Genomic DNA, 12,548 nt, shown 5'->3' with positions numbered 1-12,548 from the left:
ATAAAATTAAAAGTATTTAAACAAAAAATTATGTAATTATGAGGAGTCTGAATAATCGATTTTTTACCTGGCTTACATGTGGACGGGCGACCAAAAAACTGCTTGAGGGTATGTGCAACGTGTTCTAGGTGCCAAGGACTACCATTTGACAAGTTCTTTTCGTATACGGTTGAGTCTAGTTTTTTTGCCATCAGCTTACGGACTATAAATACATAACAAAAATTAAAAGGGTCTTATGAACTATTTGTTAACTTCTTTTGGTCTCTTTTTCTCTTCTCTTGATTTTTCTTACGTTTAAACGCTTTTTGATAACGGTATAACTGTATCAGAAAACGAAAATTCATAAAATTATAAAATCGAATATTGTAAATAATGCATTTATACATCATGTTTAATAACAGGAAAAAATAAATATAGATTTAATTAGATGATAAAATATAGCATATTAAAATTAAAATAGTTCTTTCGTTCAAAAAAACGATCAAAAATGTGTACGTATTCATTAAAAATATCAATAAATTATTTCTTATTGTAGAATATAATATATCAAAAATATAAAAATATGATTTTATGGCAAGCTCTTCAATTGGTGATTATTTTAAATATAACTGTATTATAAGAGTTTCAGGCCGTCGAATTCTGTAGAGTATTCTCATCATTTATTTGGACACTTTTATTATTGATTATATGAAATGAACGACTTGGTTTGGGTGGAGGTGTTGGTGGTTTATTCAGACAGTCTAAAAACTGCGATTCCAGTTCATCACTGCAGTTGAGATGATTATTTGAGTAAGATAAATTTTCTTCTTGAGGGAGATGACTACAATCAGAATCTCGCATTTTCAATGGTAGCGGAGGTGGCAGATCATCTTCTGAAGCATTACTATCTGTTGTCGCAATACTATCTCGATTTCTTATTTTAGCATCACTCATATCATAATCATTCATATTTTTCAATGAATATGTTTGTGATTGACCAGACCAACGATTCTTTCGTTCTCTTTCAATCTCTGAACGTAAAGGTCGGGATGATGTTAGTTCTTGTCGCAATTCAAATACAGGAGTTGATGTAATATTCAGTGAGGAAGACATTGAAGAACTTAGTGATTGTATTGAAAGCTCTGGTGTTGTATACCACTGACTTGTCGACTGTTCTTTGCAATCTCTGCTTCCAGATATTTCACTTTTTCTTGAATGTCTTCGTTTCGAATCTTTTTTTTTGTTAGTACCTACACCAGAAGATCCCAATGCCTTCTGAAGTGATGTTGATGATAATATATGAGATCGTATGGAACTACTCTCCAATGTGTTTAGTGAAGTAGAAATATCAGAAATACAATAAATATCATTCTTGTAATGCTGATCTTTTCTCAAAGTGACTGATTGTGTCAGTGCATCAATTTGTAAATCGCATGTACGCTTGCCGTATTTTTTTTCAACTTCAGTTTTCATAGAGTAAAAACATTGCTCTAATCGTTGATGAAAAAGTGCCAATTGTGAAGGCGCTCGAGATTTGTGAAGCGTAACTCCAACTCCCAGTAATGGTATTTGCTCAGCAATGAGACTTTGGAGTTTCAATAAGTCAGAACGTTCTTGTGGATGGGTCTCTTTGTAGATGTGATTGAGAAATGCTTTTTCGTAGTTATCAATACCACCCATAACAGCTGGATCCAATATACCCTGAAGTTTCATACTTAATGGATTGAGCGGGAGACTTAAATCTGATTTATATGTAATTATAAGACTACGAAGTTTCGAATTTGCAGTTTGCATTGTTTCAACTGCATTACGCAACGGGCTGACAAGATAAGTTTCATTTAAAATAACAGGAAACCATCGAAGGATGCCTGGCAAAGAATTACTGGTCGTTAAAACTGTTCTTTCCAGCCACAATGATGCAAACTCGTTGTCGTTATTATTATTGTTATTGTTATTACTATTTCCATTGCTCGAAGAATAATCAGTGACTTTACAATCGGCGTCAATCTCAATATCATTATTATCGTGATATTTTTCGAAATTTAATTGACTATTTGAAGCAAATAGTGATGTATCTTTCTTTGGTGCTGGTCGTGAGAAACGAAATTTTTGTACATCATTAACTTTGTGATACTTTAAAACTGCTTCAGCAGTTACTGGCTTGCCACTTAAACGATGCTTTTTTTCATCCATTAATGGTTCAACAGAATTAATTTGTACATATTGACAATTAGATTTGATAATATCATCATTAGGTGGGGAAAGTTTATTCATTCTTTCAGCATTTGGTAATTGATTCAAAGTTCGTGTACAAAAATCACTAAGTCTTTCATATTCTTTGCCTCTGTAAACAAATATTTTATTTTGAAGAAACAAAGGATGACCCCGTCCGTAATAAGCAACTCTAAAATATCCAGGCTCTGGTCTAAATTGTTTAACAATTGAATCATAATATTTAGCCATTCGTTGTAAAATTACAGAAAGCTGCAAATAATCATAAGTTTTTTCTTCATATTGAGTTACTAATTCTTTGCAAACAGTTAAGGCACATTCCCACATTTTTCCTTTATCAAAGTACTCAATAATATCATTATAAAGTGCTTCTTTGAGTTCACGGTGTGTTTGACATAGCGAGTAGCGGTTTGATCGCAATAACGGTGGTAATGGTTGATCACTCCAATCCAACAATTCACTATGTAGTTTAAGCGTGTATGCAGCTTCAGTATAATCATCGCATTCAAGATGCAACTCACATAATTTATTTACATATCTTATATACATTTCTTTACGATTAATGTCAGAATAAAATTTAAGGAGATTAACAGTACACATCATACGATGTTCTTGGCATTCAGTATTAATAATATCACGATACTGTAATAAATGTTCCATTAATTTTGAAACATCATCAACAAACTTAACACCCTGTTCACGCATTGTTGAATGATTTTCACAAAGTACAGCCATAACTTGGACCCATAATTCACAAAATTGTTCATCTCCTCGACCACCTTCAACAAGTATGTCGAGTTGCGCAATCATTTCATTTTCATATTCAACGAAGTTACCTTTTATATGACCTGGATCACGTTTTGTATCACCATAACCGTCTACTATTTTCGAACTATAAAATTCGCATTGCATCATATCAAAAAAAATTGGTATTGTCGCTTTTCTCAATTCTGCTTCAGGTATCAAAGCCATCTCAAGTATTGGACCCACTAAACTTGGTACAAACATTATTTTATATTGTCCCAAGTTAAACCACATTGATCGGATTTCAAAGGCTGTTTCTCGGCGCATATCGTGATATCGAGAAATAATTCGATTTCGTTTGGATGATGTGAATGTTTCAAGTTGAAGTGGTGCTTGTGTCAAAAAGGCGATGGCACAATGAAAAAAATTAGACCATGATTGTTGCTCAAATTCAGTAAAAAAATAGTCTCTTATTGTACCAGAAAAAAATCTCAAAGACTTGAGAATAACGCTATTTTGTATCATAATCATTTCACTCCAGTCGTCTGGAAAAACTGTTTTTAAAACCAAATCTTTGAAAACCATTAGAATTTCCATAAGAAAATCGAGTAAATCTATACGGGTTGGAAAATGATTAATATAGATGTTGTAATGATGAGGTGTCATTTGCCTAAAAACAAACAATATAGAATTGTTTTAAATTTTAATATTATTGAAAAAAAAAAAAAAAAAACAAAATCTCACCTGAATATTGATAGCATAACAGAAAATAAATTTCCAATAAGGGGATTTTCTCTATCCATTGATATAACTGTTTGAATGATTGTTCTCAGTGCACACAACATTATTTCTTTCACGTCAGAAACTGTTGAACCAACATCTTTTCGAAATGTTAACTCCAAAATATCGGATAATATTTTTACACATAACTCTACCTGAAAATGTTTCAAGGTTAAAATATAATAAATTTGAAACAAATATTGAAGAATGTCAACAGCAATCGCTAATAATAAAAATAGGAAAAGGACAGTTTAAAAAGTATAAACTCGACTAATAAAAACAGATATGAACTACCTCTTCAGAATAACCCCGATGTTGATTGAGTCGATGACGGTTTTCACCCAGCACTCTAGCTACCTTTGCCACACTTTTTCCAGGCGTACTCGAAAGTCCCTTAACATACCAAACAACCGAAGCCACGAAAAAAATGATAAAAAAGTTGCACCAAATTTCCAGAGTATTAGTTTTTTCTTTCACTACTATTATCAAATGATCTAATTAACTATTTTTCAATTTTGTTGCATTACTAGTGCAAAATCACTTACATGCTTATTGGCAAAAGCAGTAAAAAAAAATAAATAAATCAACCAAAATTATTTAATTAAAAAATATCATTCAAAGTCATGCTTCATTAAAATGTCTGAATAAGTTTTGTGTTAATGAAATAAAACTATTGTACGAAGCATTTGAATTTAAACTCTTATCAAAAATAAAAGAAAGTCAAAAGAAAACTATTGAGTATAATCTTCAAGAAATTTATTGAAAAAATTAAATATTTAATTATAAAAAATATTACCTCTTCATTTGCTTCCAGCAAGTCACGAACAAGTACAATTATCCGGGGTAATAGTATAGCTCTACAATCAGCATTCAAAAATAGAGGGCTGTGAACAATGTCATTAACAGTCATCATTTTTTGTTTAGTTAGTCTTCCGGGTGGTAGTATCATAAGTAATTCTGTCAAAATTGTGCTCAGTTGTTTGCCACTGTAGACACGCAAAAGATGAGGTATTGTTGTTGGAAAATATTTAAGACAAGCACCTTGTACCAATAATGTACTGTCAGTTTCATATTTCATCATGTCAACGATAGACTTTAATAAATCTGTAAGTGTTAGGGAAAATTCTTCTTCATTTTGATCAAGCTCAGTAAACAGTAGTCGTGATTCGACAATAAATCGCATGCAATACTGAAGACTTTTCATTGTTTTAAGTAGTATATCACGTTCTTGGCAATCACTGGTCTGTTTACCAGCATTATCAATACGTTTTCTTAATACAGCAATTAATTTTTTGTATGCTAATGTTGCAGAAAAACTTTCGGATATGTAAAGATCCAATATAGGTTGAAAATGTTGATATTTACGATCGGACACAAGCCCAATAATATATAAAATGCATTCAAATACCATGTTATCATAATCGTCACAGTCGGAATTACTCATCAAAATATTAAATAATGCATCCAAAACATCTTGCAAAAATTTAACAACTTCTTCCCCATCCACATTCATGAATGCAATTAATGATTGTTTGAGGTTCATCGGTGTTGATGACCAATTGAGTAAACCAAGTAAATCAACGTTTTGTGTTAATTTTGTTGAACATATATTTGTTGATATAAAAAAACTATCTTTCGAGGATAAGCTTAAAAACCCTAAAGTAATTTTTTTTTCTCTATTAAGCTCAATAAAGTCTGACCTCGTCGATGGTAATTTGAAATAAGTTGTATCGTCTTCGTCATATTTTTTATTATCTATTTTATAAACTAATAATTCGTGATTTGTATTTTGAAGAGTAGTACCATTGCGTTGCATAAGACGTACATAACTCATTGCAAATGGCTTTTCTGATTTATCCTTGGCTTCACTTGAACTGCGATGCTTAAAAGTAAATTTTAAATGTGCTTGCTTAAATTCTTCAATGGGTACTGCTATTTTAAATGTTTCCAACCACTTTGGCTTATCATCATGATGATAAATTATACTACGATACTGATCAATTGGTGATACACCACTACCAATTATTATAACACCAAGTACCATGGTGCCTTGTTCATTACATACTTTGACTGTCACTTCAACATTTTTATCAGTTGATTTTGAACTTTTGCTAAAATCACCATGAGACAATCTCAAATAGAGATCATTTCTCACATCACCAGGTAATATAACTTCAGGAAATCCCATTTTACGTGATATTGCAACGTTTCCTAAAACTAAGTGTGGATATTCTTCTCGTACTTGTTTGATATCTCCTTTGAATAATTTTAAACTAACCCATAAGCCTTGTCCACCTCCAGCCATCATACTATTAGGGCTAGTGTTTAAGTTTCTCAATGTACCATTTTCTTTTTGTGCAAGAATTCGTCGTAATGTTCCATCAAGATTCTCTTTTTCACAACATTGTAGAAAAGGTATAAAATGATGGTGTTCAATGTCAGCCTCAAGTTTCCCTGTTATATAAACTGATACATCCATGGCTGCAACACCAAATGGTCGTCTCATGTTCTCTACACTTGTCTTTAGTTTTGGATTATTTTGAATACTCGATCGTCTAGGATCAGAATCCTTCATGTCCATTCCTCCAATACGAATAACATAGCATACCAAATAAACCTTATCTCTCATTAAATCACGAGCTCCAAAATCACTGAAAAGAACTCGTAAATTGTGCAATTGATCAATATCTCTTGTTAAGCCTTCTTTACTCCATGGAACAATATAATTTTCAGTTATAGCTTTTCCATCTTTGGCATCATATAATCGCAATAATAATTCAACATCTTCCATCATTTTACACACAAAATTTTTAACACTCACAAAAAATGTATAAGAATAAACAGGTACTGGAGGTTTTGTTGGTTTTGTGTCGGTCGTTGCTTTTCTTATTCTTTCCGTAGCTTTTTCATGTTGATAATATAATTGGATGATACTTGTATGTTCAGGATTAAGTATATTACCATGTTTATCACGCACAACCATATCCAGATCTAATAATTGATTGCCAGTATCTATTCGAGCAGTAGCCAGTCGTTTCATATCTTTTAATTCATCAATTGTTAATGTACCACTCAAAATTTTACTTCTATAAACAACGAGTTCAAATATTTGCTGTTGTATGCTGAGAAAGTTACTCGAATTCATCTGAAATAAAAAGTCAAAAATAATAAAATGTGTTTATTTAAATATTATATTGTTATAATGATATATACTTACAACATACAGTCGCTTCCAATAGTATCCCCATTCTCTCAACACACTTGTTATTTCTTGCATAAGGGCTTCGTTCGTTGATTGTGACATAAGACATACATACGATTTTGGAAATATTCCTTTTGTTCCCTTATACCGAGTACATCCAAAATACCAATCAGTAGATTCTTCAAGAATTTGAACAACGTCACCCATCAAGAGACATAATCTGTGTGGTCCTTCTTGTTGATAATTATATATCGCTAGAATCGTTTTAAATTCCAATATTATTTTTAAGCGGAAGATTGAAAAAAAATTTGATTATATTAGATTCAAAATAATTACAAAACTACATAATAAAAAACTAATTAAAATTTTAGGTTTAGAAAGACGTTTGAAATTTTACATTTATCTAGTTAGGAGTTACCCATCAGACATCCAACATTAATTTAGAAGAGTAAAATAAAAAAAATCTGCACATAAGCTAATTAACGAAAATGCATTCCAAATATTGATTATGCATTATTATGAAATAATCTCTAACAATCATCGAATAAAAACCTTGTGATCGTAATAATGCATTTTATTGCGATGCACAAGATTGAGCACAAATCAAGGACTTAAAACTTATCTCATATCATCAGTAAAAGTTGTCATGTGAAAGTGACGTAACGATGATTTTCTTCAGTTATGCTCTGTGAATTGTGTTGTCTAAATGTTTCCATAGGGCTTGGCAAATTTGTGTGATCAGGATATTTGTTATGATATAGCATTTAATAAATAATTTAATTATTCATTGTATTAATACATACCAACAGCGTGATCTTGATTAGTTTTTTTCCACATCTTTGTAACTGAATGACCGATTATCACCAAAAAGTGTAAAACCAGTTATAGCTATATAAGAATATATATATCGAGTTATAAAAGTAATTTTATAAATCAAACTGAAACACAAGTATGATAACACAATGAAACCATAATGTTGTTTTTTATTATGATGATTATCGAAGCATGCATTTCATATATTATCCACAATAACACAAACAAGTGACACAAGTTGAACAGTGAGACAACTGATCCAGCATCCAGATAAGTCCAGTGATGGGTAAATAGTCGATTTTTGAGGTTTTAACACACTGTAGCTACTGTAAGATACCTGAGACGCCATTTTTGAACATTCTTACCGACTGTCGACTCGACAATTAGCTGTCATTGCTCGATATCATGGAGGTGAATAAGGAGTGTAAGCTTTGCTTTTTTACTGAAGCCGACATTTCGGAGTAAATGAGGGCGCTGGAATCGAACTCGAACGACAGTATCACGTGTATTATTTTACTTACTGTTTGTTTACTTTTTGTGTTGTTTGTAGCGCAAATACGGTTAATGTCAGATTTAATCTACTTTAATTACAAATATTTTACAATAAATGGATTGAATTTAACTAATTAATAGATTAATTGTTTTTTTAGAACTTGTGTGTTAGCGTATGAATACTCTTTGCAATCGTTATAATGATATTTATTTATCATCAAGAAGAGAAAGAACAAATGCTCACCAAAATAGCCAAGTTAAAATAAATAAATCAATTAAACTGCGAGAAAATGAAAATGTATAAAATAATATAAATAACGTATTATCAAATAAAAGTAAGAATAACTGTACACTATAAGAGATCATATTTTATTCTGAACAAACAATCCTGAAACTTATGTATGACATTTTATTGATATATTATTTTATTTAATCGCTAAAAGGGTGTAATTAAAACCACATAAAAAAATAAAAATTTTTCAAAAGAATTATAAAAGATTCTCATGACATCTTTGTCTAACAATTTGAGTAGCTGTAAGATGTCCTTTAACTTTATCGAAAAAAAAAATTAGAATTCAGTGGAAAATTTAATTAATATCATATCATATTAATAATTAAACTGCACCTGAATGGTCAAAAAAGGTAAACATAATTGTACAGGCTAGAGTGAATAAGAATATTTTGTTCTATCTCTCTTTTTGGTCAATGGTCGATGTCAGCGCTGCAGCTGGTAGTTTTTCGAACTGACTTACTCCGAAATTTAGGCTTCAGTGACAGCCTATGCTTTAACACAGTAAAAAATCAAAGCTTACACTCCTTATTCACCTCCATGCTCGATATATGTTGGTCAAGGTCCCTAGATGAGTTACTGAATTTAGACAGGTCATCCGAAGCTAGAATTTGGGACGCCATATTGGGGATCAGTAGTTGTGTGCATGCGTATATGTACACAAGATAGGTACGTATGTATGCGTGGATAGTCACACACATTCACACATGTTTATCAATGTTTATATTTGACTGTATTTGACATTGTCTGACGTTGAATTAAATTTAATTTGGTAATTATAGATACTTGATATTCAATTATAAATGCAATTTGTGTGATAATATTAGTACTCCTATATTCAAATAGACAAAGTTAAATTAATATATTATCATAATTATATTTTATTTAAAAGGAAAAAAAAAAAAATTTCGTTCAGGTTAATTTATTCAATAATATTTTATAAACATTAATATTCTTATTATTATTTTATTTCATATTAATATATTGATCATTAATGATGATTACAGATGCAAAAAAAAATTTTAATCATTTATTTTGTGACTGCAATTCATATAACTTGACGCCGTAGTAGTTTGAATTTGCGCGGCTCCGCCATATTGGGGATATCGACGATTTTACTTCGGATGACCTGTATATTGGGAATCATTCTAGGGACCTTGTATGTTGGTACATGTATTTTATTTGTTAAATAAATATATAAGATACCAAGGAGAAGCAGTGGCTAAGGAAAGATGTAGCTCGGATATTAATGTTGCCAAACAATTATGTTTTAAGAAAGTAATGTTGCTTGAAACAGAATTTTTTTGGCAACTGTAATTCCTTAGCTACATCTTTTCCTTAGCTACTGCTTTCCTTGGACATTTGTATTTTTAAGAAATAAATTTACATGTATTTTATTCATAAAATAAATAAAAATGTCCAAGGAAAAGCAGTAGCTAAGGAAAAGATGCGTGGCTAAGGAATTACAGTTGCTCAAAAAATAATTCCTTATACCCACTGCAGCAACTGTAATTCCTTAGCTCCATCTTTTCCTTAGCTACTGCTTGTTCTTGGGATTTTTATTTATTTAATAAATAAATGACATGTATTTATAGAATAAAAAAAAAATTGTGGCATGAAGGTTCCACTAAAAAATCATAGGAGGCGCTGGGAACGCAGTGTAAGATACCTCAATGTATGAAACCAATGATGTAAGATACAGTACCTACCCAACACTGGTCATTTCACATAGAAAAGCTCCACAACCGCCACCATCGGAAAAAAACGCCCTAATGAGAACATCCTCTGCATACGGCAGTCCGATTCACAGGGCAAATTTTTTACAATTTAGGGCTTTTTTTTGCCGCTGATAGCGCTTGTAAAATTTTTTTTTATATAGATTATACATACAAAAGCTTCACAAGCGCCGCCAGTGGAGGAAACACGCCCTAAATTGTAATGCCCTGTGAATTGGACTGCGGGGGGACGTTCCAAAAATCACTCGGAAACTCGGAAGGTCAAGATTGTGATCATAGAAAATTTTTGATATTTTGTTGTGGTAGACATGATTTTTTGTTCATGTATTTTTATAGGCACACAACAATAAATTATTATTGTTTAATTATTAATAATAGATGTGTTCGTTCACTTTTCACACCGAGCGTATGCACGGAGCGTATGCAAGGAAGCGCTAGCGTTTTGCGGTCATTTGAAGAAACTTTAGTAAGAAAATTTACTATTTATTTATTGCTATTCGTTCTTTCCAGTTCTTTCACTCTCTTTCATTATTATTAATTGGTAATTTGTTCTTGCGTCTGAGAAAAAATTATTAAATTAACAAAATAAACACAATGACTGAAAATAACGCATGTTTTAGTAAATTTTAGTTACTAAAGTTTCTTCAAATGACCGCAAAACGCTAGCGCTTCCATGCATACGCTCCGTGCATACGCTCGGTGTGAATAGTGAACGAACACACCTAATAATTATAAAAAATACTTTTCACAACTGTAATAAGTAACAAAAGTAAATGGCATATGCGATATGGCTGTTTTTGTTGCTTACAATATCTACAGTAACCTCTAGTTACTTTTAAGTTTATTTTATCTCTATATTTTTTCATCTACTGCGCCGGTCCGGGTTTCCGAGTGATTTTTGGAACGTCCCCCGCACCCGTATTCACGGGGCAAAATTGTTCTCATTAGGGCTTTTTTTTCCGCTGATGGCGCTTGACAAAATTTTTTTTATATAGATTTCATATAGAAAGGCTTCACAAACGCCACCATCGGAAAAAAACGCCCTAATGAGAACATCCTCTGAATACGGGTGCAGGGTGCTGAAGCCGACATTTCGGAGTAAACGAGGGCGCTGGAATCGGACTTGAACGACAGTATCACGTGTAATCTTTTATCTTAAACATAGTTGTACAGGCTAGAGTGAATAAGAATATTTTGTTCTGTCCATATATGTAATACTCTTATATTGCTGATAAGGCACGATTCTTTCTCCATGGGCAATGGTGCAGACTCTATCGTCTTCCTTGTCGTGTGCATACCAAAACGACGCGCGCATGTGACACTCGGAGAACGTCGGAAGCTCACTCACACTATTATATCTAATTGTCAAATTTGTTTGTATTGGTGCAAACGAAAATTTTTACATCAAATGCAGTAGTGTGAGTGAGCTTCCGACGTTCTCCGAGTGTCACATGCGCGCGTCGTTTTGGTATGCACACGACAAGGAAGACGATAGAATCTGCACCGTTGCCCATGGAAGAAACCACTTATTGTAGAGATAGGACGTTAGCAATATAGGAGTATTAGGGTGCGAACTCACGACACGCGAAAGTTTGCGTTTTATCATGGCTGCCGTAATTCTAAACATGGCGCCTCCGTGATTTAATCCACCCGCTCGACAATGTCGAGCGGGTAAATTCACACGCGTGTTTAAATCACTAGAACTTACTATATATTACCAAAATATCACTGAAAAAATGTAGTTGTGTGTAATGTGTGTGTAGTGTATCTAGTGTTCAAAGCTTGGATCACGGAGGCGCCATGTTTAAAATTCCGGCAGCCATGTTGAGAATTATGGAAGCCATGATAAAACGCAAACTTTTGCGTGTCGTGAGTTCGCACCCTTACATATATGGTTCTGTCTTTTTTTTTGGTCAAGGGCTGATGTCAGCGCTGCAGCTGGTAGTTTTTCGAACTGACTTACTCCGAAATTGAGGCTTCAGTGACAGCTTATGCTTTAACACAGTAAAAAAGCAAAGCTTACACTCCTTATTCACCTCCATGTACCCACTGCAGCAACTGTAATTCCTTAGCTCCATCTTTTCCTTAGCTACTGCTTGTTTTTGGGATTTTTATTTATTTAATAAATAAATGACATGTATTTATCAAATAAAAAAAAAATTGTGGCATGAAGGTTCCACCAAAAAATCATAGGAGGCGCTGGGAACGCAGTGTAAGATACCTCGATGTATGAAACCAATGATGTAAGATACCAAGGTATCTTACCTACCCAACACTGAAT

At 32.6% G+C, this 12,548-nt stretch overlaps 1 protein-coding gene across 2 annotated transcripts; it reads right to left on the bottom strand.

Annotated features, from left to right (window-relative positions):
- Positions 1-5: 5 nt before the first annotated feature.
- Positions 6-8,025, bottom strand: LOC122855025 (dedicator of cytokinesis protein 1). Of its 2 annotated transcripts, XM_044156133.1 has the most exons (6): positions 7,741-8,025; positions 6,953-7,191; positions 4,532-6,880; positions 4,030-4,128; positions 3,700-3,890; positions 6-3,625 (listed from the first exon to the last, which is right to left on the bottom strand). In XM_044156133.1, exons 1-6 carry the CDS (start codon positions 7,772-7,774, stop codon positions 625-627), a joined length of 5,913 nt encoding a protein of 1,970 aa, XP_044012068.1. In that variant the 5' UTR covers positions 7,775-8,025; the 3' UTR covers positions 6-624. The 2 variants fall into 2 exon arrangements, with proteins under 2 accessions (XP_044012068.1, XP_044012069.1); XM_044156134.1 differs by lacking the exon at positions 4,030-4,128 and having other exon boundaries at positions 7,741-7,954.
- Between the last annotated feature and the right edge of the window lie 4,523 nt (positions 8,026-12,548).

Source organism: Aphidius gifuensis, linkage group LG4 (assembly GCF_014905175.1).
Source record: "Aphidius gifuensis isolate YNYX2018 linkage group LG4, ASM1490517v1, whole genome shotgun sequence".
In the NCBI taxonomy this organism is placed as follows: domain Eukaryota; kingdom Metazoa; phylum Arthropoda; class Insecta; order Hymenoptera; family Braconidae; genus Aphidius; species Aphidius gifuensis.
Note: the sequence above shows the minus strand (reverse complement) of the source record. Positions and strands in the feature narration are given on the sequence as shown.

Bases quoted from the DNA above. Each gene is read 5' to 3' on its own strand.
- LOC122855025 (XM_044156133.1), bottom strand. From the start codon at position 7,774: ATGTGGAAAAAAACTAATCAAGATCACGCTGTTG. The intron at 6,881-6,952 runs GTAAGTATATAT...TTTTTATTTCAG, and splicing joins ATTGGAAGCGACTGTATGTT to ATGAATTCGAGTAACTTTCT. The intron at 3,891-4,029 runs GTAGTTCATATC...AAACATTTTCAG, and splicing joins ATCGGGGTTATTCTGAAGAG to GTAGAGTTATGTGTAAAAAT.